The following is a 26,071-nucleotide window of genomic DNA, read 5'->3' on the forward strand; positions in this document are numbered from 1 at the left end:
AATATCAAGTGTTTCATTTCCTGTTTTGGTTACTAAGAATAGTATATCTGAGCCAGCAAATACCTGGGTGTTTTTAAATGCCTCCTGGAAGTTCATGGTGAGGGAGACGGATGCAACAGCATTCCACAAACAGGGAACTGCTCCCAAGAAGGCTCTGTCATTGCTCAGTGCCAACCTGGCAGCACCTAATGGTGGTCTCCCTCACTGATCACAGGAAACTGAGATGGTTGATACTGGGGAGAGGCATTCTTCAAATTACCGTATTTTGGTCCCAACCTGTTTTGGCTTTGTATGCTAGTACTGGTGGTCTACGCTAGTGTTTCCATCATTCACTTTCAGGGGAAAAAATGTTCTTGTTTACACAAACACCTGGTGGCTGAAGATTATCATTCCTGGCAACCTCAAGATCATTTGGTAGTGTTTTTAAGTGTAACTGTTTTTAGATGTTTTTGGGAAGTTTTGACTGTTTAGAATGTTCTTGATTGGCTTTTTTGTTTTTAAATGTGGATCAGTTTGCCATCCTGGGCACCTCCAGGAGGTGAGTTTGGACAGAGTATAAATCAGATAGATAGATGATAGATAGATAGATAGATAGATAGATAGATAGATAGATAGATAGATAGATAGATAGATAAGATAGACAGACCACTTTGAATTGGGCCCAGGAACTCACTGGCAGCCAATCACTAACCTAGCAACCTCATTCTGTGCAAACAACAGCTTCCAGGTTGTATCTTGTTTTTCTTTAACTAATTTAATAAGGATTTCTTTCTGGGGCCAAGAACATAGATTTTGATTTATTGGCTGAAATAAACTGTTTTGATTTTCTAAGGGGATTGTTACTAGGGAGGGTTTTAAACCTATTTGGATGCTACTAAATCTTAGGACTAAATCTGTCCTTGAGTCTTACATCATTTTCAAGTATCAATTACAAAATATCATGAATAATTTAACTTTAAGATACACCAGAGGGAAATAGTCTCTAACTAGTATGATTCAGGGGAAAGGCATGTTTTTTCTTGCTGCTAAAGATTTCATCATTATGTTTTACAAGATGATCTGTTAAAAGTACCTTTGCAAGCCTCCCCCAAGCTATTCTCCCTCTCTCTTTTCATGCAAGCTGATTTGTTTTTTCACAGCAAGCTAAGGCAACTTTGGCTTTCATGAAAACCTAAACTGACAGGGCTTCCAACATTTCCCTTGTTTATTAGGCATGGCTGTGTGCTTCTAATGCTTTCCTAATAACAACATAACCCTATACAAACTCGGTGTGATTTATGTAATTATTATTTTGACACATGACAGCTATTATAAGGATGGGTGAAGCTTTGTCTGTGGAAGGAATTTCTAAATCCAAACTGCAAAGGTATGAAAAGAATGTTTGAATTAAGATGTTATCACATAAGCGCTCCATGCCTTTAAAGCTTTGCAGATTAATGTAGTACCTGTGTGAACACTGAAAGAAAAGAACCTAAGATTTCATGTACATCCTGGGATGGCACTTTAACAGCAGTTGATATGACTTGCTTTGTGGGGGCTGGAGAATGCTCCACAAGTTCACCTTGATCAAAATCCTACCAGGTACATCTTGACCCAAAAAGGCCCAAATTTCAAAGACATGGGGGTTTAGTCTCATCTTGTAATATTTTGCAATTAAGTAGACAATAGACCAAGAATTAAACTAAGAGTGAAAGGAAAGAGACTAAAACCTCAGCAAAAGCAGCCAAAGATTACCTGGATCCCAGCCATCTTTCCAATGCAGCTGCTCAATAAAGAAGACCTCTTTTTAACAAGGCAGGGCAATTCTGTATCTATTCACTGAAGTGCAAGTTCCACAGCTGACAGCAGGACCCTCCCCATGATTATTTTAGTAGTTTGGTGGAAACAGGGGAAGTGTTGTTGTTGCTGTTGTTGTTAAGTGATCCATGGGATTAAATAATACAGGGGCACCACGATGAGCAATAACTAACGGCTAGCTTGGAAGAGGAAACCTTATATAGAGTGGCAGCAATTCTTTGGCTAGTAAAATTGTTGAGAAATAGCAGGTGCCAACTGACCAACTGGAAGTTCTCGTGACTTTGTGACTTGCCATGGAATGAGACCTTAAACTACGTAGAGCAAATCCTGACCTGCAACTTTTAATAGAAAAGTTGCTGTGAAGGATGCCTCCTGGTTATGAAGAAAATCCTAAGAATATTCCCTGTGGTTGAGCTAAATCCAGAGTAGCTAATGCAGAGCTTCCCAGATACTGTTGGGACTACAAGACTGAGCATAGCCAACGCACAGGGATTATGGGAGTTGTAGTCCACAACTTCTGGGGGGGCTCCACATTGGCAACACTTTCTCTAGATGCTACCGTAAGAACTGCCTACATCATACTAATAATATGTTTATGCTAAGGGCAGAGCAACAGAGACAACACAATTATGTAGGAATGGATTTTGACACTAGAAGTGGATACTGTATATTGTTTTGTAACTTTAGTTATTATCCTTCATTGCTCACATTAGTGAGATCAGGAGAATACAGTGGAACCTCGGTTTATGAACACCTCGGTTTATGAATTTTCGGTTTATGAACGCCGCGGACCCATCTGGAACGGATTAATTCATTTTCCATTACTTTCAATGGGAAAGTTTGCTTCAGTTTATGAACGCTTCAGTTTATGAACAGACTTCCGGAACCAATTACACCCATGCTTCAGTTTATGAACGCTTCAGTTTAAGTACTCCGCGGACCCGTCTGGAACGGATTAATTCACTTTCCATTACTTTCAATGGGAAAGTTTGCTTCAGTTTATGAACGCTTACTCCGCGGACCGTCTGGAACGGATTAATTCACTTTCCATTACTTTCAATGGGAAAATTCGCTTCAGTTTATGAACGCTTCAGTTTATGAACAGACTTCCGGAACCAATTGTGTTCATAAACCGAGGTACCACTGTACTATCATTTGCAGGTTAAACTTGGAAGCTAAGAAAAGGTTGATTTAACCTTCTAGGAACAATAATCCAGGATGCTTTAAAGTAGACTGGATTTTCCTGGTATTACCCTTTTTCTCTCCAATAATAATAGTAATAATAATGCACACATTGTTTTGTGAAGAAATAAAAGTAGTATTTACTTACATAATCTAGGCATGGAAGCAGCAATCACAGCAGCAAAATGAAGGCAGGTTTATAATTTCTATCTAAGTTACTAAAGTACAAAATGCAAATTCAGAAATGGTGTCTGAGCTTCAGAGCTCAGACATTCACATGTGGTCAGCTTGAAAGCATGATAAAGAGGAGAGTGTCCAGGCAAGAAGGAAGTATGTAGTGTTAGACCTTCCTGCCAAGACAGACAAAGGAAGTGATTTCACAGAATCATCTCTAGGAAATTTACAGGAAAGCTCTGTGAGCCTCAGATTCGTGTGCCTAACTGGAAAACACAAATTGTTGGTTTAACTGCAATAATGTCCCACAAATTAAACAAATAACTTCTGGATGTTTCAAATCAAAGTGCTTTGTGTGACATTTCAAAACTTGTCTGCCTAGTTCCTCTGTTCTCAAGCGCATATCAGCCCCTTACATCATGGGCCCCTTCTACATAAGCCCTTGACATTACAAAATCTAAAACTGTGTGAATGAAAAGGGGGGAATTGAATTTTACATCAAACCAGCAGAGCAGAAGCGGCTGTACTGAGATATTGATTTTATATTTAATTTATTTTAAACTTCTGTGGATTTTATTTCTAAATTGAATTCCTCCTACAGAATAGTTGCAGCACTTAGCTCCAAGGTACAGCTGCCAGATCAAATGGGGGGTGGGGGGGGAGGAAAAGACACAGTGTGATTATTCTCTTTCTTCTGTTGAGAACTGTAGAGTTGGGACATTCTAAAGTGACTAGAATTTATCACAATCTTTGAAAAGAGGCAAGTCTTCCTTAGGATGGTGTGTGTAATACAGTCATACCTCGGTTTAAGTACGCCTCGGTTTGAGTATTTTCAGTTTAAGTACTCCGGAACGGATTAATCCACTTTTCATTACTTTCAATGGGAAAGTTCGCTTCAGGTTAAGTACGCTTCAGGTTAAGTACGGACTTCCAGAACCAATTACACTCATACCTCGGGTTAAGTACGCTTCAGGTTGAGTACTCCGCGGACCCGCCTGGAACAGATTAATCCACTTTCCATTATTTTCAATGGGAAAGTTTGCTTCAGGTTAAGTACGCTTCAGTTTAAGTACTCCACGGACCGTCTGGAACGGATTAATCCACTTTCCATTACTTTCAATGGGAAAGTTCGCTTCAGGTTAAGTACGCTTCAGATTAAGTACAGACTTCCAGAACCAATCGTGTTTGTAAACCGAGGTACCACTATATTTATACACTCTCTCTCTCTCTCTCGTGTGTGTGTGTGTGTGTGTGTGTGTACACACACACACAACAACAACAACAACAACAACAACAACAACAACAACAACAAGTAGTTTCACAAACCAAATTTCTGAGGTTTGAGCAAATCCTGTACACACACCACAGTGCAGGAACTCTTGAGTGTACCTCTAAAACCAATGGTCGTTTGGGAAACAGTTAATCCCATACACGACTGAAAATAGAGGCACATCTCATAGCCAGTGGTGGCGGTACTCAAGAAAATGGGTAAGGGTGAGGCAGGGAGACCAAATGGGGAAGAACCAGAGCCAAAGACAGGCAGAACCAACTAATTCTTGTTTTGTTTCTATTCTCGTGAGTTAAGGTAAAGGAAAAGGACCCCTGGACGGTTAAGTCCAGTCAAAGGTGACTATGGGGTATGGCACTCATCTTGCTTTTCAGCCCGAAGGAACCAGTATTTGTCCACAGGCAGCTTTCTGGGTCATGTGGCCAGCATGACTAAACCGCTTCTGGCGCAATGGAACACTGTGACGAGTGCCAGAGCACGCAGAAATGCCATTTCCCTTTCTGATGCAGTGGTACCTATTCATCCACTTGCACTGGCATGCTTTTGAACTGCTAGGTTGGCAGAATCTGGGACAGTGCAACGGGAGCTCACCCCGTTGCAAGGATTTGAACCACCGACCCCCTGCCCCATCAACAAGTGCAAGAAGCTCAGTGGTTTTGACCACAGCGCCACCCGCGTCCCTGGGACTAAGGAGGAGGAAGCTGACAGCCATTGCCACTCACTGAACTGATTGCAGGTATGAAAGGCAGCAAGTTAGAGGTTAGTGGGGCAGCAGCTCATTTGCCCACATGGATAAGCTTTCACTGTTCATAACAGCCCTATACCTATTACTCTGCTACTGCCACACCACTAGTATTACATGTTGCTAGAGTCTCTAGACTGCCTGCTGCATCCCTATAACCTGCAATAGCTGGAATGTGTCCTTGAACTGGGATAAATGCCTTCTGCTTGCTTGGACTGGATAGATGATGGAGATGTAGGTGCATGTGTAGAGAAACCTTTGACATTTTGGAACTGTACAAAAGCAAGACCCACCTCCATTGGTTCTCCCCTTTTGATTCCAGCCCTGCCAGCCCCTGGCATGTCACCTTCAGAAAGTTGCTGATAAGGAAATGCACATCTCAGGATGAAAAAGGTGTCCCTCAGTTTACATGAACTTCCTTTAGTTAGCTCACCTCAGCGCTGGAGGAAGCCACTTGGGCATCCAGAGCAGCAAACAGGAGGTGCACCTGGGGTGGGGCGTTGCTACGTAGCACGCATGCACGGCATTGCTACGTACAATGCATGCGTCTTACGTAGCAATGCTGCACATGCGCGCTATGTAGCGGTTTGCTGGCAGCGGCGCTCTAGCACCGTACGGATGGTGCTGGAGCAGTGCCGCCAGCAAACCCCTGCTCGCGCCGCCACAGTGGGGTGCTGCCTTGTCACCCCTGGAGACGTGGCACTGGGAGCACACCGCCCCCACCGGCCCCATGTTGTGACGCCCCTGGCTCACCTAAGGATCTAAGCCATAGACTGTTGTTCATATTACCATAGCCCCACAGTATATTTTAAAGTCAGTGTCGTACACGAAGAGTCATTACCTCTCTCATCGACCATTACCTGTTTATGTCTGAAACTTCACACATGAGGGGAGAGGGGAAAGTGTGACTAACACATGAGAAGCACAGACAAGCAAAAACATTTGCCTGACAAGTCGGGCCAATACTGCCAATGTCTAGAACACACATTTTGGCAGAGAATAGGGGTAAACAGGAAGTCAGCTACAACTAGGGCAGATGCAAAGGTCTACAGATAGACGGGGACATTCCAACTGTGTTATGCTACAGTGAGGGCCACCCACTTAAAAGCAGAGGTTATCTTCCTAAAGAAAGATTTGGCAGGAGTCAGCAACAAATGAAGGGATGTTAATACCGACACTATAGTATGCTGAGCTAGACAACAATTCCAGGCAACTGCCTAGAAGAACTGTGTGTTGAATTATAAGCAGCCCAGCCAATTTGCCACTAATCAAGTTCTGCTTCCACTGGCAACAGCAATTGGGGGGGAGAGTATTCTCTTACAGTTATTGTCTCACTTCCTGGGTTATATCATTCCACTAATCCAGGGGTTGTCAACCTGGTCCCTACCGCTGGGCATTTCAGGATTCTAGCTGGGCGGGAGGGGGTTCTACAGCACAAGCTGAATCCTCCTTCCATCGAGCACTGGTGGGCAGTAAGGAAATTTTACCATCAAGAAAGATGCATTAGTGGGCGTTAGGTGTAAAAAGGTTGACTACCCCTGCACTAAGCCAACACAGAGTCACTCTTAACAAACCTTCAGTAAGTGAAGAGGAAGAACCACAAGGACCAGCAACAAAAAGGAAAATGGAAAAAGAAATAAGTGGCAGCTTATCACGTCGCCAGAAAAAGAGAAAACACATCCACCTGAGGAAACAGGACAAAAGGAGGCATATCTATATCTTTCTTTCTATCTATATATGAAAATAATAAATACTTTCTGTAATTTAAATGCAAATATATTAGATCTCAACTGTGGCTTGTGGGCCTACTGCATCTGCTGCCCAAGTGTCACTGGGCAACTTGAAGGCATCTCCTGCTGTCCTTTCTTATGCTTTAAACTGGATTTGGGATGGGCAGCTGTGTGTGTCTTCCTTCCCCCACCCCCATTGTTTCTGCTATGATCAGAAAAATGGTGGGGCTAGAGGAGAGGGCAATTTAGTTTGCTACTAAATCCACTATTGTCCGTCTCTTTAAATGTTCCAATGTCCATTTGTGAATAATGGATGCCCTACCTGTGCTCAGAGGAATGTTTGGGGACTGTATCCAAGGGTAGTGTTTCCCAGAGCAGACCCACCAAAATGAATGAATAGGTTCATTTATTTCAGTGAGTCTTCTCTGAGTAGGGCAAACATTCGATGCAACCCATTTCGGGCAGAGGCTGCTCTTTGTTCCATCAGGAGGGGAAAGGTACAGTACTTAACACTCAGTGGCAAAAATATTTAAATCGACAGATAACAACTCTATTAGCATCTATCTTTTCTGTGGGTGATATGCCCAGATCAAGGCCTGTAGGTTGCCAGCAAAGGAAGAGGAAACAGGTAAACTTTAATCAGCCTTGTTTTCCCTGAGGACTAGAATGTCTCTTGAGTAGCCTGGATGTCAAATTACTGCCAGCTGGAAACAATATATATTAAGATAACAGGATGGCAAGTTAAAGTAAGCAAAGCACATTTGATTTGCAGAAACATTAATCACTCCATTAGGTTCACTAGAGTGCACTTTCTTTCAAAGCCAGCCTCACAAACAAGATAAATTATGGCTGTCAACGAATTCAGAAATAAGACCTCTTCCTCTCACCACCTATTTTTAAAAGATATATTAGATAATTAGAAATCCCAGTATCTAATAAGCAAAAATCCCATTTTGAAACTTGCTCTTCCTACACACCAATCTTATTAAGTGTTTCCAAGAAGAGCAGGCATTACAGAGGTAGGCTGCAGAAAGCCATGTTATCTGACCCTGACGTACTGACTACATCTGGTCCCCGTTTTCAAGGGCATCTTTTGTCACAAGCTGTTCACTGAATTCTAGAAAGTACAGTGGAACCTCGATTTGCGAATTTTTCGTTTACGAACGCCGCGGACCCATCCAGAACAGATTAATTCACTTTCCATTACTTTCAATGGGAAAGTTCGCTTCAGTTTATGAACGCTTCAGTTTATGAACAGACTTCCGGAACCAATTACACCCATGCTTCGGGTTAAGTACGCTTCAGGTTGAGTACTCCACGGACCCGTCTAGAACGGATTAATCCACTTTCCATTACTTTCAATGGGAAAGTTCACTTCAGTTTATGAACGCTTCAGTTTAAGTACTCCGTGGACTGTCTGGAACAGATTAATCCACTTTCCATCACTTTCAATGGGAAAGTTCTCTTCAGTTTATGAACAGACTTCCGGAACCAATTGTGTTCATAAACCGAGGTACCACTGTATTGGGGTTACTGTGTTAATGAGAAGAAAAATTAAATTGAGTTTTTTGGTGTGTGTTTTAAAATAGTATTTAACACAGGAGTGGAGAACTATCAACCTCTGGGCCAAATTAGGCTTGCAGAGCCTTTTGATCCAGTTCACTGACATATATGCCCCTCTACACTGACACAGACCTCGTCAACCAAACAACAGGTGTATCCAGTGGACATTGGGTCCCCATGTATATATGTCAGCTAAGTGTGCCATCCTATACATGTCTACTTGGAAGCAAATGCCATTGAATTCAACTGAATATTTCGAGTTTGGGTGTGATGTTTACAGCACAAAACTAGCACTCAAAATTCCAACCAGTCACACTTCAGGCAACACCTGCAGTTTAGTTTCTAGCATTGCCATTTCCATTAAGAAACTAGTTCCATCTAGAAACAGGAACTATTTGGCCCAGGAGAACTTCCTATTTACAATTTTCACTCAGCCCAGTACTAAGTACCTTGCAGAATACAGTTTTCCTGACTGAAATTGAAAAATCCAGTTTTGTTGGCAACCCTACTCTCACTCTTAATTGATCTGATCTTACAGCAGCCATTATTATTATTATTACTACTAGTAGTAGTAGTCATTGTTGTCGTAGTGTTTGTTAAATTTCTATACTGCCCTTCATCCGAAGATCACAAGGTGTTTTACAATATAAAAACACAAAAATAACCCACAAAAATAACAATAAGCTGAGCATCAAAAACCCCAAAGTAAATTTAAGTCGCAAAAGTAGGGTTGTTGTTTTTACTGTGTATTACTAGTTGCTGAAGAAAAGGACGCACTTTTAGGTGACTGTGGGCAAGTCTGTCAATTTCAGTTTCTCATTTTTCCATTGCTAACACACCCAAGAAGACTCCAGACAAAAAAGATGGGAAGGGGGAAGGAAGCTTGTTGCACCAAGAGAGTAGGACCCCCATGACTCATCTCTGCCTCTTGGCCTCCCTCCTTCCACTCACTTCAGCTTCTGTCTCTGATTCTGGACACCTCTCTGCCACAGATTCTCCCAGCTCACTAAGCCCTGTTACCTCTTCAGCTTCTGACACCTCTTCCTCCCAGTCTTCTCCCTCTGACCACTCATTGTTGTCATACCACCACTTCCCAGGCTCTGAGCCTCCTTCATGTGATGGTTCCCCAGCTGGTTCCTCCCACCATTCATCTACATCCATGCAGTCCATGACATTGTGGTTGCCCCTGCGGGAGAGCCCATCTCTACTCTTCTTTCAGGGCAGGAGGGTGCGGCAAATGTGCCCTCCCCCCCAGAAAGAAACAATTGAAATATTAAATTCAGTTCTCCATATTTCCACATCAGTTTGCAATTTAAAAATCAGGGTTACCCACCAACAGCTAAAACACAATTTCCCTAATAGACACATTTTTGCAATACAATAAATTTTGGGTGTTATTTTCACTAATATATGCATTTTAATGCACACTTTACCAAAGTATGTGGATTTGTGTAAAGGTAAAAGGAAAAGGACCCCTGGATGGTTAAGTCCAGTCAAAGGCAACTATGGGGTGTGGAGCTCATCTTGGTTCAGGCTGAGAGAGCCAGCGTTTGTCCACAGACAGCTTTCCGGGTCACATGGCCAGCATGACAAAACCGCTTCTGGTGCAATGAAACACCGTGACGGAAGCCAGAGCACACAGAACTGGCATTTTTCTTCCTGCCACAGTGGTACATATTTATCTACTTGCACTGGCATGCTTTCGAACTGCTAGGTTGGCAGGAGCTGGGACAGAGCAACGAAAGATCCGTTGCACGGATTTGAACCACCAACCTTCTGATCAACAAGCCCAATAGGTTCAGTGGTTTATACCGCAGCAGCACCCACTCCACTTGTGTACATATTTGTGTGCATATTAATTGTCAGGAGACAAAATTCAGAAAGAGCGAATTTCAAAGGATGGTGGTGTTTCAGTTTATATATTGTTTTGGAAACTGCATATTATGTGATGTAGCATTTAAATGTGAACTGAATCAATTTTCTCTCCATCCCTATTTTAGGTGACATATCTGGCCTGTGGCAACTTCATTAAGAAAATACTTTTCTCTGTTTCCCATCTTCTTTCTAAAGCAAGTTCTTTCTTATCCCCCTCCCCTTTGGTATGTGATTGTGTTGATATTTGTCTCCGACCATTTTTCTTTTGTTGTTATGAGCTCCAAACTGCCCCCACTCCCCGATCTCAGGTAGATTCATCCCATCTTATAAAAGCAAGCAGCTAACCCAACCATCGAAATGGATCTTTCATTTTCTTGGCCTTCAGTATGATAAAAGCTAGTTTCTCCTTTGATCTCAATTTAAGCTCCTAGAATTTTTCTTTTGAAACACTTGTACCAAATGTAGGAAATGGCACAGCTAAAAGAATAAACCCGCAGGAGGGCCTTTTAACAAAAACTCTGAAGCATTATTCCTGAGCATAAGAGGGCTTCTGACATCTCTAATATTACATGGACATGCGATTAATCAGACCTGTGACAGATCTGCAATACATACACACAGCTGGATGTGTGTAAAGACAGTTATTCTTTGTACAGGCTTTAATGTGCCATGTTCTTTCAGACAGGTATTGGCATATTTGCAGTACAAATCTTGTCCATAAAAAGCTTTCGTTTCTATTCAGAAGCATCTGATTGCTGTCACATAAAGCCCTCGACTATTCACTGTAAAATCTTAAATATTTTAAAAATAAAATTAAGCACCCAAGAACACAGCCCTGAAAGTATTTCAGCTTGGCAAAGCAGTGGTCCTCATTTTCCACCATAATAGAGTGGGGAAAGAGGAAGCAGTTAAGCCCACAAAGATCTACATAGTACAAGGATTCTATTTAGGGTTCCATATGTTAGTTGATCGGGACCCAGGTGCCGCTGTGGGTTAAACCACAGAGTCTAGGGCTTGCTGATCAGAAGGTCAGTGGTTCGAATCCCTGCAATGGGGTGAGCTCCCGTTGCTCGGTCCCAGCTCCTGCCAACCTAGCAGTTCGAAAGCACATCAAAGTGCAAGTATATAAATAGGGACCGCTCCGGCAGGAAGGTAAACGGCGTTTCCGTGTGCTGCTCTGGTTCACCAGAAGCAACTTTGTCATGCTGGCCACATGACCCAGAAGCTGTCTGCGGACAAATGCCGGCTCCCTCGGCCTATAGAGCGAGATGAGCGCCGCAACCCCAGAGTCGGACACGACTGGACCTGATGGTCAGGGGCCCCTTTACCTTTATGTTAGTTGAGGCCTTGATGGGAATAGCCTCTTAAAGAAGAACTTGATCTGCCAGATCAATATGACGCTATTTATTTTACATAATATGATGTTGCCAATTATCTTCAAATAGTTTATCACCTTAGCTTCATTTATTAAAAAAATTAAAAAAACTTGGGTGTCCCGACATGGGCGTACCCAGCGCGGGGCAGCTGCCCCCCCTAGAAGTAGGGCCGGCGCACGAGAACGGCACTGCCGGCGGGGCTGGTGGGCAGAGGTGGAGGCGGAGCACAGCCCGGCGGAGCGCAAGTTTGGCATTCCCGCCCACTGCGCCAGGCCCTCCCTCCAGCTCCCCATCGCGCCCTCCAGCAAGGCCGAGCGCGGTGGGGAACCAGAGAGCGTGACGGGAGGCTGGAGGGCGCGGCGGACGGGAACGCCGAATTCGTGCTCCGCTGGGCTGTGCTTCTCCGCCACCGCCTGCCTCTGGAGACTCCCCTGCTGCTGCCGATCCTGCTGCTGCACCAAAAATAACCTGCAAATCTAAGCGTATCTTTGGAGGAAGCAAGTCCGGCTGAGTTCAATGGGACTTGCTCCCAGGGAACAGCGCACAAGAGGGTAAGCTTCTTAGCGCCCGCTCCGCCAAGCGGCACTAATGTGGTGGTCTTTTAAGGTGCCCCGCATGCTCAGAGGCACTCTCCTTTTTTATTTTCCCCTCCTCTGAACGCAGGATCCCGCTGCCGCCGATCCTGCCACTGAACTGCGTTCAGAGGAAGGGAAAAGAAAAAAGGAGTGTGCCTCTGGGCATGCGGGGCACCTTAAAAGACCACCACATTAGTGCCGCTTGGCGGAGCGGGCGCTAAGAAGCTTGCCCTCTTGTGTGCTGTTCCCTGGGAGCAAGTCCCATTGAACCCCGCATCTCCTGCTGCTGCCGCCGCCGGCCCCCTCTCCCGGCAGCCATCGCGCTCTGGCTCCTCCTCCCTTCCCTCCCGTGTCTTGGCCCCACCCCTTGGCCCACCCCTAGTTTTGATCCTGGGTACGCCCCTATGTCCCGGAAATATTTTAAGTAGGAATGGACTGGGGTGGCATATTTTCAAAATATAAAAACTCCATTTTTAATGGAATACAGCATTATAATTTATAACAGTCCCTTAATCCAGATGAGACAGAAGTGTCCTTAGCTAGGAAGACCAAGTAGATTCAGCCTCTCTTGGATGGGGCAGCACTGCCTTTGAAAATCAGGTTAACAACAGTATTGCACCAATTGCAAGGAAAGATGGACTTGGCTGTGGTTACACATTGCCTTGGTTACATCACATGCCTTGTAGGTAGTTTGCAGACCAGGACCAGGTTTTAGGATCATGAACTCGATTATCCGTTGCACTGGTTGCTGGGCTTTACTTTTAGAGCTCTCACGCCCTTGGGATCAGGATGCCTACAGGACTGCCTCCTCCTAATTGATCCTACTTGTCCACTAATGTCATCAGGAGAGCCTGAGATGCACTTAGCACAAGCACTTTTAAGGGCTGTCTTCATTGTAGTGTCTACTCTCAGGAGAGCTGTTTTGACCACCTATGATGTAAACACCAGAAACCCTTTTTTGTTTGTTTGTTTTTTAAGCTTTTTACTTCAGTCTTGGCTAACTTTCTTTGGCTGGTTCATCCTCTTTTTGCTACAGATCTTGTGGTTTCCTATATTTTTATCTGATGCATATTTCTTGTGTTTTTGTCTTGTAATATTAGCAGTTTTGAACTAGAAAGGGATTTTCCTCAAGATGAAAGCAGCGCTCTAATCCCATTAATTATCAGTCCCACCACCACCAGTTGATATAATTTGAATTTTAAACACACACACACACACACACACACACACACACACACACACACAATTGCATGTTAGATGCAAAAGCATAGTTTGGGAGTAAGTGGTTTCTTAAAAGAGTTGACCTCCTTTTGACTAAAAGCAAAAACCTTTCTTCTCTTTCAACAGACTTTTCTCTTTGCTTGTGATCATAAATGATAGTAATGACGTGCACATTGGTGTAATGATCCACATGACCTTTACTGTTTGCCTATGCATCATTTAACAAAAAAAACACGTTTACTCCAAATGCAGAATCACAGGGGAGAATCGCCTTTTCTGACATGAGTTTTTTTTTTTTGTCCATGGAAGTGCTTATGAAAGTATTCTCATGAAAGCATACATACGGAAAAGGTTATATCCAAACTGACTGTCTGCATAGCTATTTCAGAAAGTATCCTAAAGCAGAGGCTAGCAGCAATTTGGTATTCTACACCTTTTGTGAGAAAGGCATATGGAGGACCAATCGTAGTGCTCCAGTTTCTGTGCACATGTCTCTTACGTTAACTGGGTAAGAGAAAATGCACTTCACAATGGCAGGAGGCAGAACTAGGTAACCATGAGGTCCCCTTCCAACACTATCCTTCTCGCAAGATAGTACTGCTTACCAGTAGGGTGCTTGTGACCCAAAATGGTAGCTTCAGTTGCATGGACTTCATTCCAGTAAATGGACAAAACTGGGACTTGGGTCTGTCAGAGACAGCCACCCACTTCCAGGAAGTGATGAAACAGAAGGTAACCGTGAGATTTGACACCACATCTTTAACACCTTGAAAGTAGGGATCCAACGGTGGTCCTATAATATTATTGTATGCTATCATCTGATAAACACTGTGATTCCAAAACTTCAGCATAACATATGAAAACTGATGACAATGCGGAAACAAGTGCCCAAACGTAACTCTCTAAAGAAAAGTGTTTACGGTGGCCGTCATCCAAAAATAAATCAAAATATTATTACACGTCTATTTCCCTGGTGGAGTATATTTAGAAAGGATGGCTGAGAACATGCTTCGTTAAACGCATCAATAATCTTCTCATACTTTATAACAACTGTGCACTGATTTTTTTTTAAGAGTTGGAATGCATAAATGAATGCAATTTTTAATTTCTAAGCAAACAAATATGGTAAACTGTTCATATCTCATCATGTACCAAATGCTGTTTGGCACAACAACCTAGCATACATCAACAGCTACAGTATGTGCAGCTGACAGGGGGGTTTTCCCCAGAGACTTAGTGGTAAGATATACTAGCATAGTGGTAAGATATACTAGCATTATTTGTGCAGAATTTCTGGCACACATGTTCATTGGTCCACAGTTGTCCACAGTAAAACAGAATCCATAGATTTTTGAAGCACTACAAGGGAGCTACTGGGAAAGGGGACTGTATACTGTGGGTATCATACTCAGAAAAGCTATCTTCTGTATACAGCTAAGCAAATCTAATTTTGCAGTGCTTAGCACCTAATAGTCTACCATCTTTGGGAGGTTTTTTGTTTTTGTTTTTTGATTGTGTGGCATAGTTAAGGCATTCATTGATCATTGATCATAAGGCAGCAGTAGCGATGCAAGCCACTGATAAACATTATCATCTTAGAGGACTGCTGCATTAAACTAAATCAGGTATTCTGTGCCAAACACCACTGAAATCTTTTAAGTTATGCCGAAAGAGAGATCCATTTAGATTGTAAATAATTCAGCCCTCGTTATGATCTCGTGAATTTGCTATCCCACCCTTCCATGTTTATGATTGACAATATTTTCAAAATATTAAAATATATATTTTATAGATTTTTTTTAACGTTAGCAATGAGAATCCTGTGTTATAACAACTCATGCGGAAAAAACAATTACATGAAAAGGGTTCACCCCCTCCATTTACTGTTATTCTCATTAGAGAGATGAAGGCGTTTCAATTGTCAAACACAATCCCTGCAATAAATGCCATTTGTGTCACCAAAATGGATTTATATCTGATTGGCATTTTATTTTATTTTATTATTTTTTATTTTTTGCTTAAATACTATATCAGAACTAGGGAATTTGTGGCCCACCTGTTAATACTGACCTACAACTTCCATCATCATGATAGTTGGGGCTTATGGGAGTCAAAGTCAAATACAGTCCAAAAGGCTACGGATTTCCCACCCCTGTGTCATATGGGCTATTCTGCCTGACACATTTTGGTTTGAGGAGCAAATCCCCACTTTTTTAGAGGCAAGCTTAAACACAGATTCGTTTTGAGTCTAAAATGTACCTGAAAAATTCCATGAAAGAGAAGCCATAGCCATGCTGCTCTGCAATTCCTGCACAAACAACATTTGCAGATGCTCCGATCAATGTCCCATTACCTGTAATTCAAAACAAAAACAAATTCCAGCTGATATCGAGGATCTTTATCTTTTGGCTTTGCCACTCAATTAGATCAGCTTGCAGGGGGAAAGGAGGGGGAAATCAATCACTTCACATGCACCTGAAAGGATATCACCTGAACAATAACCTCCCTGTCTATAAATAGCTGAAGGTTTTCAGAGGCAGACCTGTCTTTGTCCTCAATGAAGGAAGAGAGAAAGAGAGAGAGAGAGAGCACTGTGTTGTCAAAATGACATCTTATGCAAATATTCTGAGAAACCTGCTGATTGTTTGTTTCAGACACAAAAATGTATGAGTAAGATAAAATGAAAGTGAGAAGAGGAAGCATAAGGGGGGGGGGTACACATCTCTGCTGATAGCAAGTTGAGCTATTGATTGAAGGAATAATGAAAATTAATGGGCTGATCCTTCCCTCTCCCCCCCCCCAAAAAAAAAAAATTGCATGCAAGAACAATAAAATGAGGTGCTTATTTTTAAAATGTGTCATTTATAGTTACAATTAGTTGCCTAAAGTGACAAGAGTTCTGGGACCCAATGCAGAAAACCAGGGGTCCAAGCCTTTCTGGGCTACTCCAACACACACAGCCTTGCTGCACGGGCAAATGTACTTTGCGCTAACCAACAATGTGCAGTATGACCCTGAGGCCCCTCTAACTGAACTGAATTGTTTTAACCCTGTTGTAATTTTGCTTCCATGGTTTTCCATGTGAAAATCTGTATGGGCTGCTGATGTGAGCTGTAGATCAGGCATAGGCAACCTTGGCTCTCCAGATGTTTTGGAACTACAACTCCCATGATCCTTGACCACTGGCCCTGTTAGCTAGGGATCATGGGAGTTGAAGTTCCAAAACATCTGGAGAGCCAACGTTACCGGTGCCAGCTGTAGATCTAAGTGTCTGGTGTTTCTTTTTCTACTTGAAGAAGAATAAGGTTGCAGCAGCACAAGCTTTCTCCCCTTTTTAGTTTCTTTTTTTCCTTTCATTTTTTTATTAAATCAAATTTAATACCGTGTCCACAGAAAAAAATAATAAACATAGCATTAAGAGCCTAGTGACATTTAACACAATCTTAGGGCATAAGTGGTCAACCTAGGCTCTCCACAGACATGTTTGCGAAACTGGTGGGAGAAAATTGCTATGGTGTCTCTCTTTATAACACCTTTTGCTACACAGTTAGTCACTCTGAAATGGACCTGTCCCAGATATTGGGTTTTTTTTAATTAAAAACATATTTTTATTAAAGATTTCTTGGTTTACAAAAGTATGTAATGTCTCTTTTTTCAAATTACATTTCTACAGATCAGTTTCATTTGTTGAGACATTAATGTTACCTTAGGAAGAAAAGGGGGAAAGAGGTGGAGGGGGAGAGAGGTTGGGGTTGGCCTAGGGTGTGGTTGTTTGTTTGTGATTGGCTGTGGTGAACTTTGTTTTCATGTGTGAGTGGGGTGGGTGGGTGTTTTTGTATCAGGATAGCCAGATTGATTTGTATGCGGTTGGCGGAATTTTTCCATCCCAGATATTGTTTAGTCGTTTAGTCGTTTAGTCGTGTCCGCCTCTTCGTGACCCCATGGACCAGAGCACACCAGATGTGTAGCCGTCAGTAAAAAGAAAGTTAGATATTTATGTTGAAGAGTAAGATCAGAATCTAGGTTTAATGAGAGCAGGGCTAAAGCTGGATTTGGTGAGAGAGGTTGTTTAATAATTCTGGAACTGATATTGAAGACCCTTGTCCAGAATGTGTGGACAAATTTACATTCCCACCAAGCATGAAAAACAATATGTTCCTATATTACCACATCCCCTCCAACTTCTTAGTTTCAACACATCTGATTCTATTGTGAAGGTGATTATGACTATTAATATTGCTATTACTATTATTATTTCTAAAAGCTACTTTGGGGTAAAATGCAAATAAATAGAAGCCCTGACTTTTTCCTTAAATCAAAAGCTGCTGTAAGGAGTAACTTTAAGGAGTAACAAAAAAAAAAGGATAGGAATACTTTCCCCTACAGAATCCCCCCCCCTCCCCTCAAACCTATCACATTGCTGCTTGGGCATTTTAGAAGACCAAACACCACAACAATCGTGGAGATTGTGCCAGTGCCTCCATCATTTCCAAATTGGTGAAAGACTACAGTCATCCACCTCTGAACTTCCAGATGAGCTGTGTCATTCGTTCATTGCTGTCTGAACAGGCTGCTTTTGACTTAGATTAAGGGAGCACTGGAATGAAATCTGAAATAAGGGCCTTTGCCATGATCTTGACACGAGCAGGGAAGTCTTGGACCAGAAACTAGCAATTTGTGACATGAAATGAAGGGCAGCTACAGCATCTCATCTTGCAAAGAAATTGTGACTGGAACACTAAGATCAGCAAGAGGTTAGCACCATGGCAGCTGTGCTTGTGAAAAGTCTGTGACAGCTTGAGAATAGCACTAATCCCAGTAGTAATTGAAAATCTATTACATCCAATTTGGTTTCCCTACTCTGTAGCCTCTGGACAGAATTTGAACATTATTCTCTTGCAAGCTGGAAAAAGCTGAAGTTGGCGAACCTCTCAATAGGCCTCTGCAATGGGGACTAAAATAAGGTAGGATGGGGTAAACTCGTTCAGCTTCCCCTACTTTTCCCTGTGGCAAGCATCTCTGAGCTACAACTGAGTAAGCCTGAAAAGGAGAATGAAAGCGTGCAGGAGCTGGGGGTAAAGTTAAAATGAGGTAGCAGCAAGAAATGAGGGTCCCAAAGTTGAGATGGACATGATGTAAAAGTTGGGCCAAAACCAAATGAGAAAGGAAATTGGAACTGACAAATATTCATCCACACAGCTTTAAGACCATCTTCATGCTCACATTTACATATGAATTCTAGCAATTTGGCAGGGAATTTGCTAACATGAAATATTTTCCCAATGCTTCATGGTGACTGTACACTTGACATGTTTCATTTGCGGTCTCACTATTATTCTATCTTCATCTGGTTTCCAGTTGTTATCCATCATGATCTCCACCAGTCCATTATGGATGGATGCTTTCTCATCATCTTTCCTGCTCTCATTTTTGAAATCTGCAAATATGTGTTACATCTGGCATCTTACCATCTCAACACTTTGAAGTTTCCACTATCAGGATTGATTGATGCCAGGTACAGTGGCGGAGCTTCATGTTCTGGCACTGGGGGCTGGAGAGCAGGTGGGGGCGGGGCTGGCGTGTGTCCTGGGTGCATGATACGCCGCCTGCAGGGGTGCGGCGCATGCCCTAGGGGCATGGCATATGGCCTGCGGGGGCGTAGTGCCCAGCACAGGGGGGGCAGCCATGATGACACCCCACTGGGATCACGCTGCCGGGGGTGGTGTGCTCCCCCCCGTACTCCTCTTCCTCCGCCAGTGGCCAAGTATCACTTGGCTTTGACTGGAAACAAATTCCATCTCTGCTCTCTTGCAGTCTTCCTCTTTTCGTAATGCAAAGCACCTTAATGTATCAGAAGATAGCCGGGCATGGCTATGTACATACTAACAGCAGCAACACTTTCTCATCATTGCATCAATAACTGGCAATACTTGGTGCAATAGGCCAAAGCCATGGGTAGTCAAGCTTGAATGCAGACCTGATGTGCACAGTGCTGTTTTTCTAGAAAAGGAGGTGCTGGAACTCATCATGAACGCCTACCTTGTTCTCTTAGAATGGCAATGGCACCCACCTGAGAGGTACCAGAACTGAGTTTCAGTGAGTTCCAGTTGGGGGGAAAGCCCTGGAGGTGCATATTCTCTAACTCAGGGCCCCAGAAGTCAATTAGGAGAGTTGCAGATGGGGAGGACAGAGTTTCCACTGTAGACTGAATAATGGCTGTAGACTGTGTTGTAATATAGAGTTACTGACCACTTGCGCACATGAAAGTGTTAACCAGAGATCAGGTTGACAGTGAGGATGGAGCTTAGCAGGTTTCCTTCTCTCTGGGCTTCCAGGAACACGCAAGGAGCTATGCGGCCATTGGCTTCCAGCTACAAGAGAAACCAAGCAAACAAAATCTCTCCAAAAGAGAAATTGTACAGCCTGCACTTTGTGAACCTAAAGATTGCATGATCCTTTTGGTAAGGAAGCCAAGTTATTTTCCTTTTAAAGTTATTTGGCAGTAAAAGAGAGGGGGGGGGATGTTCTAGATAGGTTCTGAAATGGCCAGAGTAAAAACATGCATCTTCAGCATACACTAAAAATTACATACTGAAGTTACTAGACACATCAGGAAAATTCAACAACTCTGGGGGCTGACACAGAGGATTCAAGATAGTTCTAGATAGAATCCCAGCCACTAATCTGGCCGTTGCCAGTTTATGGGCCATTAGTTTCCAAGTCTTCAAGGGCGGCCCCACATTGTGTTCTAGAAAGAATACAATATGGCAGAGCAAAATACTGAAGCTTGCTCAAAGCACAGCTGGCTGCATATTACAGAAATTCAAAGCTTGCAGACAAGATCCCAGATGCACTATGGCCTTCAAAGCAGGTAACAGGTTGGCTAAACTGGAAGCAAATTATTGTTGAGATGATGAATGGCTTCTTGAGGTGGAGAGGCAAGAACAAGGTTATACCTCGAACTGAAAGAATAACTGATAGGTAGAAAGGATGGGCATTAAATAAGGAGCAAATTAAATTTTAAAACATGGGCAGAACACCATTAGGTAAATGGAGTACCTTGAAAAATGGATGAGAAAGCACAGATGCAAACAAGGAATTCTTATATTCAGATGGTAGGGGAGTATTAAAAGACAGAAGCAGCAAACATGTAAGAGAGGTTTGAAGAATTTACTAAATAGGCACCAGCCAAGTACTGGACCATGAAGTTTCATTTTTAGGCAAAAAACTGAGAACAAAGGAAGAGCAAGATAGGTTACAAAAGGAGAATTGTGATGTTAGCTTAAGTACCACTACAGAAACAGGGAGCGAGACGGTCAGTGCAAACACAGATCCTTTGATGGATCTTTTATTGGCAGGATTTAAGCAGGCACAGAGAATCTAGAAAGAAAGTTGGATTTTTCAAATATATATATATATTTGAATAAACCAAGACAAACTGGTGGATATGAGCCAGGGAACAGAGAGTAATGCTGACATCAACAAAATTCTTTCCTTATTCTGTGAATAAATATGCAAAATATGTATTATATCTCTGTAGCTGTGAAGAATAGCAGAATTCGTAAAAGCAATTGCCAACTCTGGCACAAGTATTTCATTCTCACTTCCCTGAGAGATGGAAAATCCAGGACAGACTTTTCAGCAACCTTTCAAATGCACTGGAAACTTAATGGCTTTGGGGAAAACATAGGGAGATTTTTGCAAGAACATTTATTTTGTAAAATGCGAGATGCAATAGATGGGATGATGGTTCTTCTGGGGCTTTATTATGCCCCATAAACAACTAGGAGATCAGGCACAAGATAGCTCTCACTCCCCGCTGCCGCAAGCCAAATGTGACCGGTGGGTGTGGTCACCTACTTGCCACTCACTTGATGCCATTATAACATCAGGTGACAACTTCAAAGGGGCTCACTTTCAGCTGAGCGGCACTGAGGGTGAGCCTCATTGGCTTCAGTAAAAGGTTGCTGATGGGCATTACATATGACATCAGGTGGGTGTGGCTTGGGGAAAACAGCCTTGTGAGATTAATTTAGCCCAGGCATCCCCAAACTGCGGCCCTCCAGATGTTTTGGCCTACAACTCCCATGATCCCTAGCTAACAGGACCAGTGGTCAGGGATGATGGGAATTGTAGTCCAAAACATCTGGAGGGCCGAAGTTTGGGGGTGCCTGATTTAGCCCATGGACCAGAAGTTCCCCACTGTTGCAGGAGATGATGGCCTTACCAGCCTTTCTCCTTACCAAGCACAGCCCAGCAGATAAAATGTGGCTTAATCTTTCCTTACCTACTAGGAATAGCCTGCTATTAAAATGCAACTACTCATCGTAAACCATAGCAGCTATAAATTAGAGTACTGGTAAATGTAAATTTTAACATGTGCAAACACATATAATCAGTGGGAAGGGGCTAAGAAGAAGGAATTTATACACTAGGAGCTAGGAAACAGAAATATAGAAGAAAAAGGCATTAACTGGTCCAGATATTTATTCCATGGACGAGGCCACATTGTTGACCACTTTATTAATGGAGGGACATTTTGTTTATTTCACATTTAGCGCCCAGCCTCCCTGAGGAGTAAACTCACTTCTGGAATGCAGCTGCCTGTTTGGCACAAGTGCTAGAAAAATGAGCCCAGAGAGTATCTGTTTTTCCATCAACATTTCCACAAAGTAGGACTAGGCATGGAGGAAATAATAACAATAATAAAGGAATATGCAAGTGCCCAACCTCCTGATGTGATAATGCACAGGCACTGACTGAGGTGTGAGGAGAAGGAAGCTGTGAGGAAAACAGTTAGCAGGGACTGACTGAGCAGAGCTGAGAGGAAGGGACTCTTAAAAATGGCTGCTCAGAGCTGCTGGCTTACCTGTGGAAGAATAACAGTGTAGGCAAAAAAGTTATGAAGGAAATAAAGGTACAGGAGAAAAGAACACATAGTACATACATATTTATACCACTAAACTAATATCACCAGATATCATTTTAGAATATACTGTATATTTTATGGTATGCTGCCACCATATAATATCTCTGCCCAGAAATCTTCACTGGTCTCACGGCCAGTTTGTTTTCAGGACAAGTTCAAGGTGTTATTATTAATTGGGACCAGTTTACTTGTAAGATCACCTTACCCCAACCACACTGATCTGCAGAACTCATTCCACAGTTGTAAGAAGTCAATATTTTACTATTGCATCAGCTAAACTTTGGAACTCCTTACCTATTGACATTAGACAGGTACCTTAGCTCAAAGCATTTTTGTTTAGGCAAGCCTATCCTGACATGTAGAATGCTGGCATGTGTTTTTGCTTACTGTTTATTTTAATTATCTTTTGAATGTTTTTAAATGCCCATTTTCAACTGTTTTAGTTGATTGCTTTAATGCTTATTTTGTAAACCGCTTAGAGGTTTTATTACAATCAGGTGGCATGTAAATGTAAAATAAATAAATCCACTTTCAACAGATTTCTCCAACATCCCTACAGTGAACTCTGAAGAAAGAATATTTCAGTGAAAATTGGTGGTCATAATCTGATTTCAAATGAATGAATGGTGAATGAAACATTGAGTGAGATGTTGCTCTTTTGTATTGGGGAGAAGGGACAAAATAATTCAAAAACATTTCAGAATGTGTCATTAAACTCACAAAACATAATAGTAATTATTATTTCTTCTAAAAGCAGCATCCAGCTCACTGTTTTACTTCTTACTTGGAGAGAGGCCGGGTGGGGGGGGGGACTTCTTACGTGTTTTGTCCTAGCAAGTTTTTCTGTTCTAACTTATTCATAGCCAATATTCATGGAATATGAAAGAGAATAATCAGCATGAAGATGAATTAAAAAGCAACCAGATGGCTCTTCTATATTGTTCTTCTAAATTGCAAATGAACTCAAACCCACAACGCTCCTTTTGTGGGATTGCTCGAATAACAAAATCAGGCAGAGTAAAAAAAATCCACTTACTCTAAAGCTCTGGCCCAGCAAGCAGTGAGATCCTACAAACTAAACAGGTCAAAAGATTTTGGCAGGTTTAAGTTTAATTCGAAAAATTACACCCTTCCTTGCTCAGGGTTTATTCAGTGGGCCTCTGGGGATAAGTCACAGCATCATAGGGAAATGCTTGGTGGGGATGGCTGCTTAACGGGGTGACTGACTGGCTGTTGCGGCCAGGTGCAGTGGTTTCCAGTTTGCCCAGGAGCAATGCTAGGCTCAAGCGGGCAGCAGATGGGGAATCTATGTGCTGGCTGCTCTGATTGGCAGGTTTTCCTTCCGGCTCACTTTTGAATTATGGGCCAATCCAGGCCAAGGTGAGTGGGTGGGACTTCGGAGCAGACTGGAGAAGAGCAGGCCTCACTCTGGTTAACCCCCAGCAGATAAAGGTCGGCTGCGCCCAACCTCAGAAATCGCAGTCAGCCGAAGTACACCTATCCCATACAACAGTCCCAATCTGTCTCATGCAGCTCCTCTTTTGTTTTGTTTTGTCAAAGAAAGAAGCATTCACACTGGAGGTGGCGTTTTCCAAAGAACTGTGTCCATCATATCCACACAGGGTGGTATCCAACTAACGTGTTCTTTCAATGCAAGGATTTACACCTGTGCAATGGAACTCAACTTCTCCCTGCCATGTGTTCCCTAAACCTGTTCTAAAAGTTCACCCAACCCTCCAGAGCAGGCATGTCAAACCTGCGGCCCTCCAGATGTTTTGGCCTACAACTCCCATGATCCCTAGCTAGCAGGACCAGTGGTTGGGGAAGATGGGAATTGTAGTCCAAAACATCTGGAGGGCCACAGGTTAGACATGCCTGCTCCAGAGGAAATCTGAGGAGGACACGGGCTGCGTGCAGAGGAAAATTTCCATTGTGCTAATGGGAATAGCTTTAGAAATGTTTCTGAACATGGCTACATTTCCCCCACCCCTTTGTCTCCCATTGTTTTGAATGTGGGGGGAAATGTAAACAAGCAAACAAACAAACCAGGAAGCATACAAACACACCATCATCCTTCCACCCCTCCTTCTCCATGGCTATCTCAAGTCCATCAGGATGTGGGATAAGACAGTAGAATCACCTCTGTACAGGATCACAGCCTGATATCAAAGCTTACCTCCAAGACAAGCACCCATAGCCAGTGAAAAGATTAGGGGCTTCACAGGTAGGTTAACATCAGGATCCTGACTGAGGTTGAGAAGTACAGGAATCTGTAGGCAATAAGTGGAAAATATTGATTAAAATATTCCATATTAATGTAATATTTAACAAATGACTAACTACTCCACTCTATATAGTTGTATTTTACTTGTTTTGTCCTTATTGGTACTGTATTTTAAATTGTTATGATTTGCCCTGAGATCACATGATGATGGCAAAGGGATTTAAATTATATACATTAAATAAACAATATTATTACACATTGATCACACCTGATGGCCAGTTACAGCACAATTGAGTAGAGGCGAGTTGTTTCAGAATGAGCTTGGTGTCTAACTATTTATTCCTTTTTTAAAAAAAAGTGATGGTGTTTCTGTTTGCATTGGCTCAAACATTCAGGGGAAAATCATGGAAGGCTTCTTTTACGGAAATTCTGGGAGGATCCCAAATGCGAATGAATGTTCTCCCTAGTCCAAATGCTAACAAAGCACCATAACTTGGAGAAAGGCTATGTTTGAATCCTTGATCCTGACAGGAAAATGGGGAACATTTTATCCTATGGTTAGTATTTTTTCATGGACTGAGCATTTAAGCGGTGGAGCAAGCTGATTGGGCGGGGCCAGCCATCTGTGGGGCGGGGTGAGCCGAGGCAGGACGCTCCGCGGGGCCTCCAAATAGTCTGCCTGCCTCCTCCCACTCAGCTGCCCTACAGGCACAGGCGCCCAAGCCACTGCGTCACTGCCAGGAGAGACTCGTGGCTCGGGCGCGCTGCAGGCCCTGCGGTGACTGCCGCCAAACATTTTGTCACACACCCCCACTGATGACACCCAGGGTGGCCCGCCCCCACCGCACTCCCCTTCCTCTGCCCCTGAGACCAGTAGTCCCTCAGCAAATACTATCACAAAAGAGACTGCACTCAAAAGAAGGGCTCCTCATGTAAACTCAGGTTTAACATTTGAGTAGAAAGCAAGCAGGACATCCTATCATGGCTATAAGGAAGACAGTCCAGATTAGGGTCTGCACTGGAGGTTAAAGCTGTTGGAAGTGCAACAGTGGGGATCATGGATGCTTCCTGTTTAGTAGGAAATCACAGGAAATGCACTAGGAATGCTATACGCCTCCTGCCCATTGATGACAGGGTATATACAATGACTGGGCCTACACAATGGGGAGGAGGAATAAAACTGATTTGCAATGGCCATTCTGTTTTAAAATGTGTTTTCTCTTTTCTCTCTCTCTCTCTCTCTCTCCATGTGTCTTATTGTTTATAGCTTGCTCTTGGAAGGCTTTCTGTATCAGTTGATCAATCTCTGTTTATCTGAAAAATTGATTTTCTCTGAGGCACTAGGCTTAGGGTCCTTAAGGCGGGCTGCTCTAACTACGTATCCAACACTGCAAT

The 26,071-nt window shown here is 42.9% G+C and overlaps 1 protein-coding gene across 1 annotated transcript in view; it reads right to left on the bottom strand.

The window, feature by feature from the left end:
• OCA2 (OCA2 melanosomal transmembrane protein) overlaps nucleotides 1–26,071 on the bottom strand; it is a 158,917-nt gene that overhangs the window by 10,963 nt on the left and 121,883 nt on the right. Inside the window, exons 22-23 of the mRNA XM_035115521.3 lie at nucleotides 24,629–24,722; nucleotides 15,783–15,876 (exon numbers count right to left, since the gene is read on the bottom strand). Coding sequence (XP_034971412.1) covers nucleotides 15,783–15,876; nucleotides 24,629–24,722 — 188 coding nt within the window. The remainder of the gene's footprint in view (nucleotides 1–15,782; nucleotides 15,877–24,628; nucleotides 24,723–26,071) is intronic.

The sequence above is a fragment of the Zootoca vivipara genome, chromosome 4 (genome assembly GCF_965207765.1).
Source record: "Zootoca vivipara chromosome 4, rZooViv2.hap1.1, whole genome shotgun sequence".
Taxonomy (NCBI): domain Eukaryota; kingdom Metazoa; phylum Chordata; class Lepidosauria; order Squamata; family Lacertidae; genus Zootoca; species Zootoca vivipara.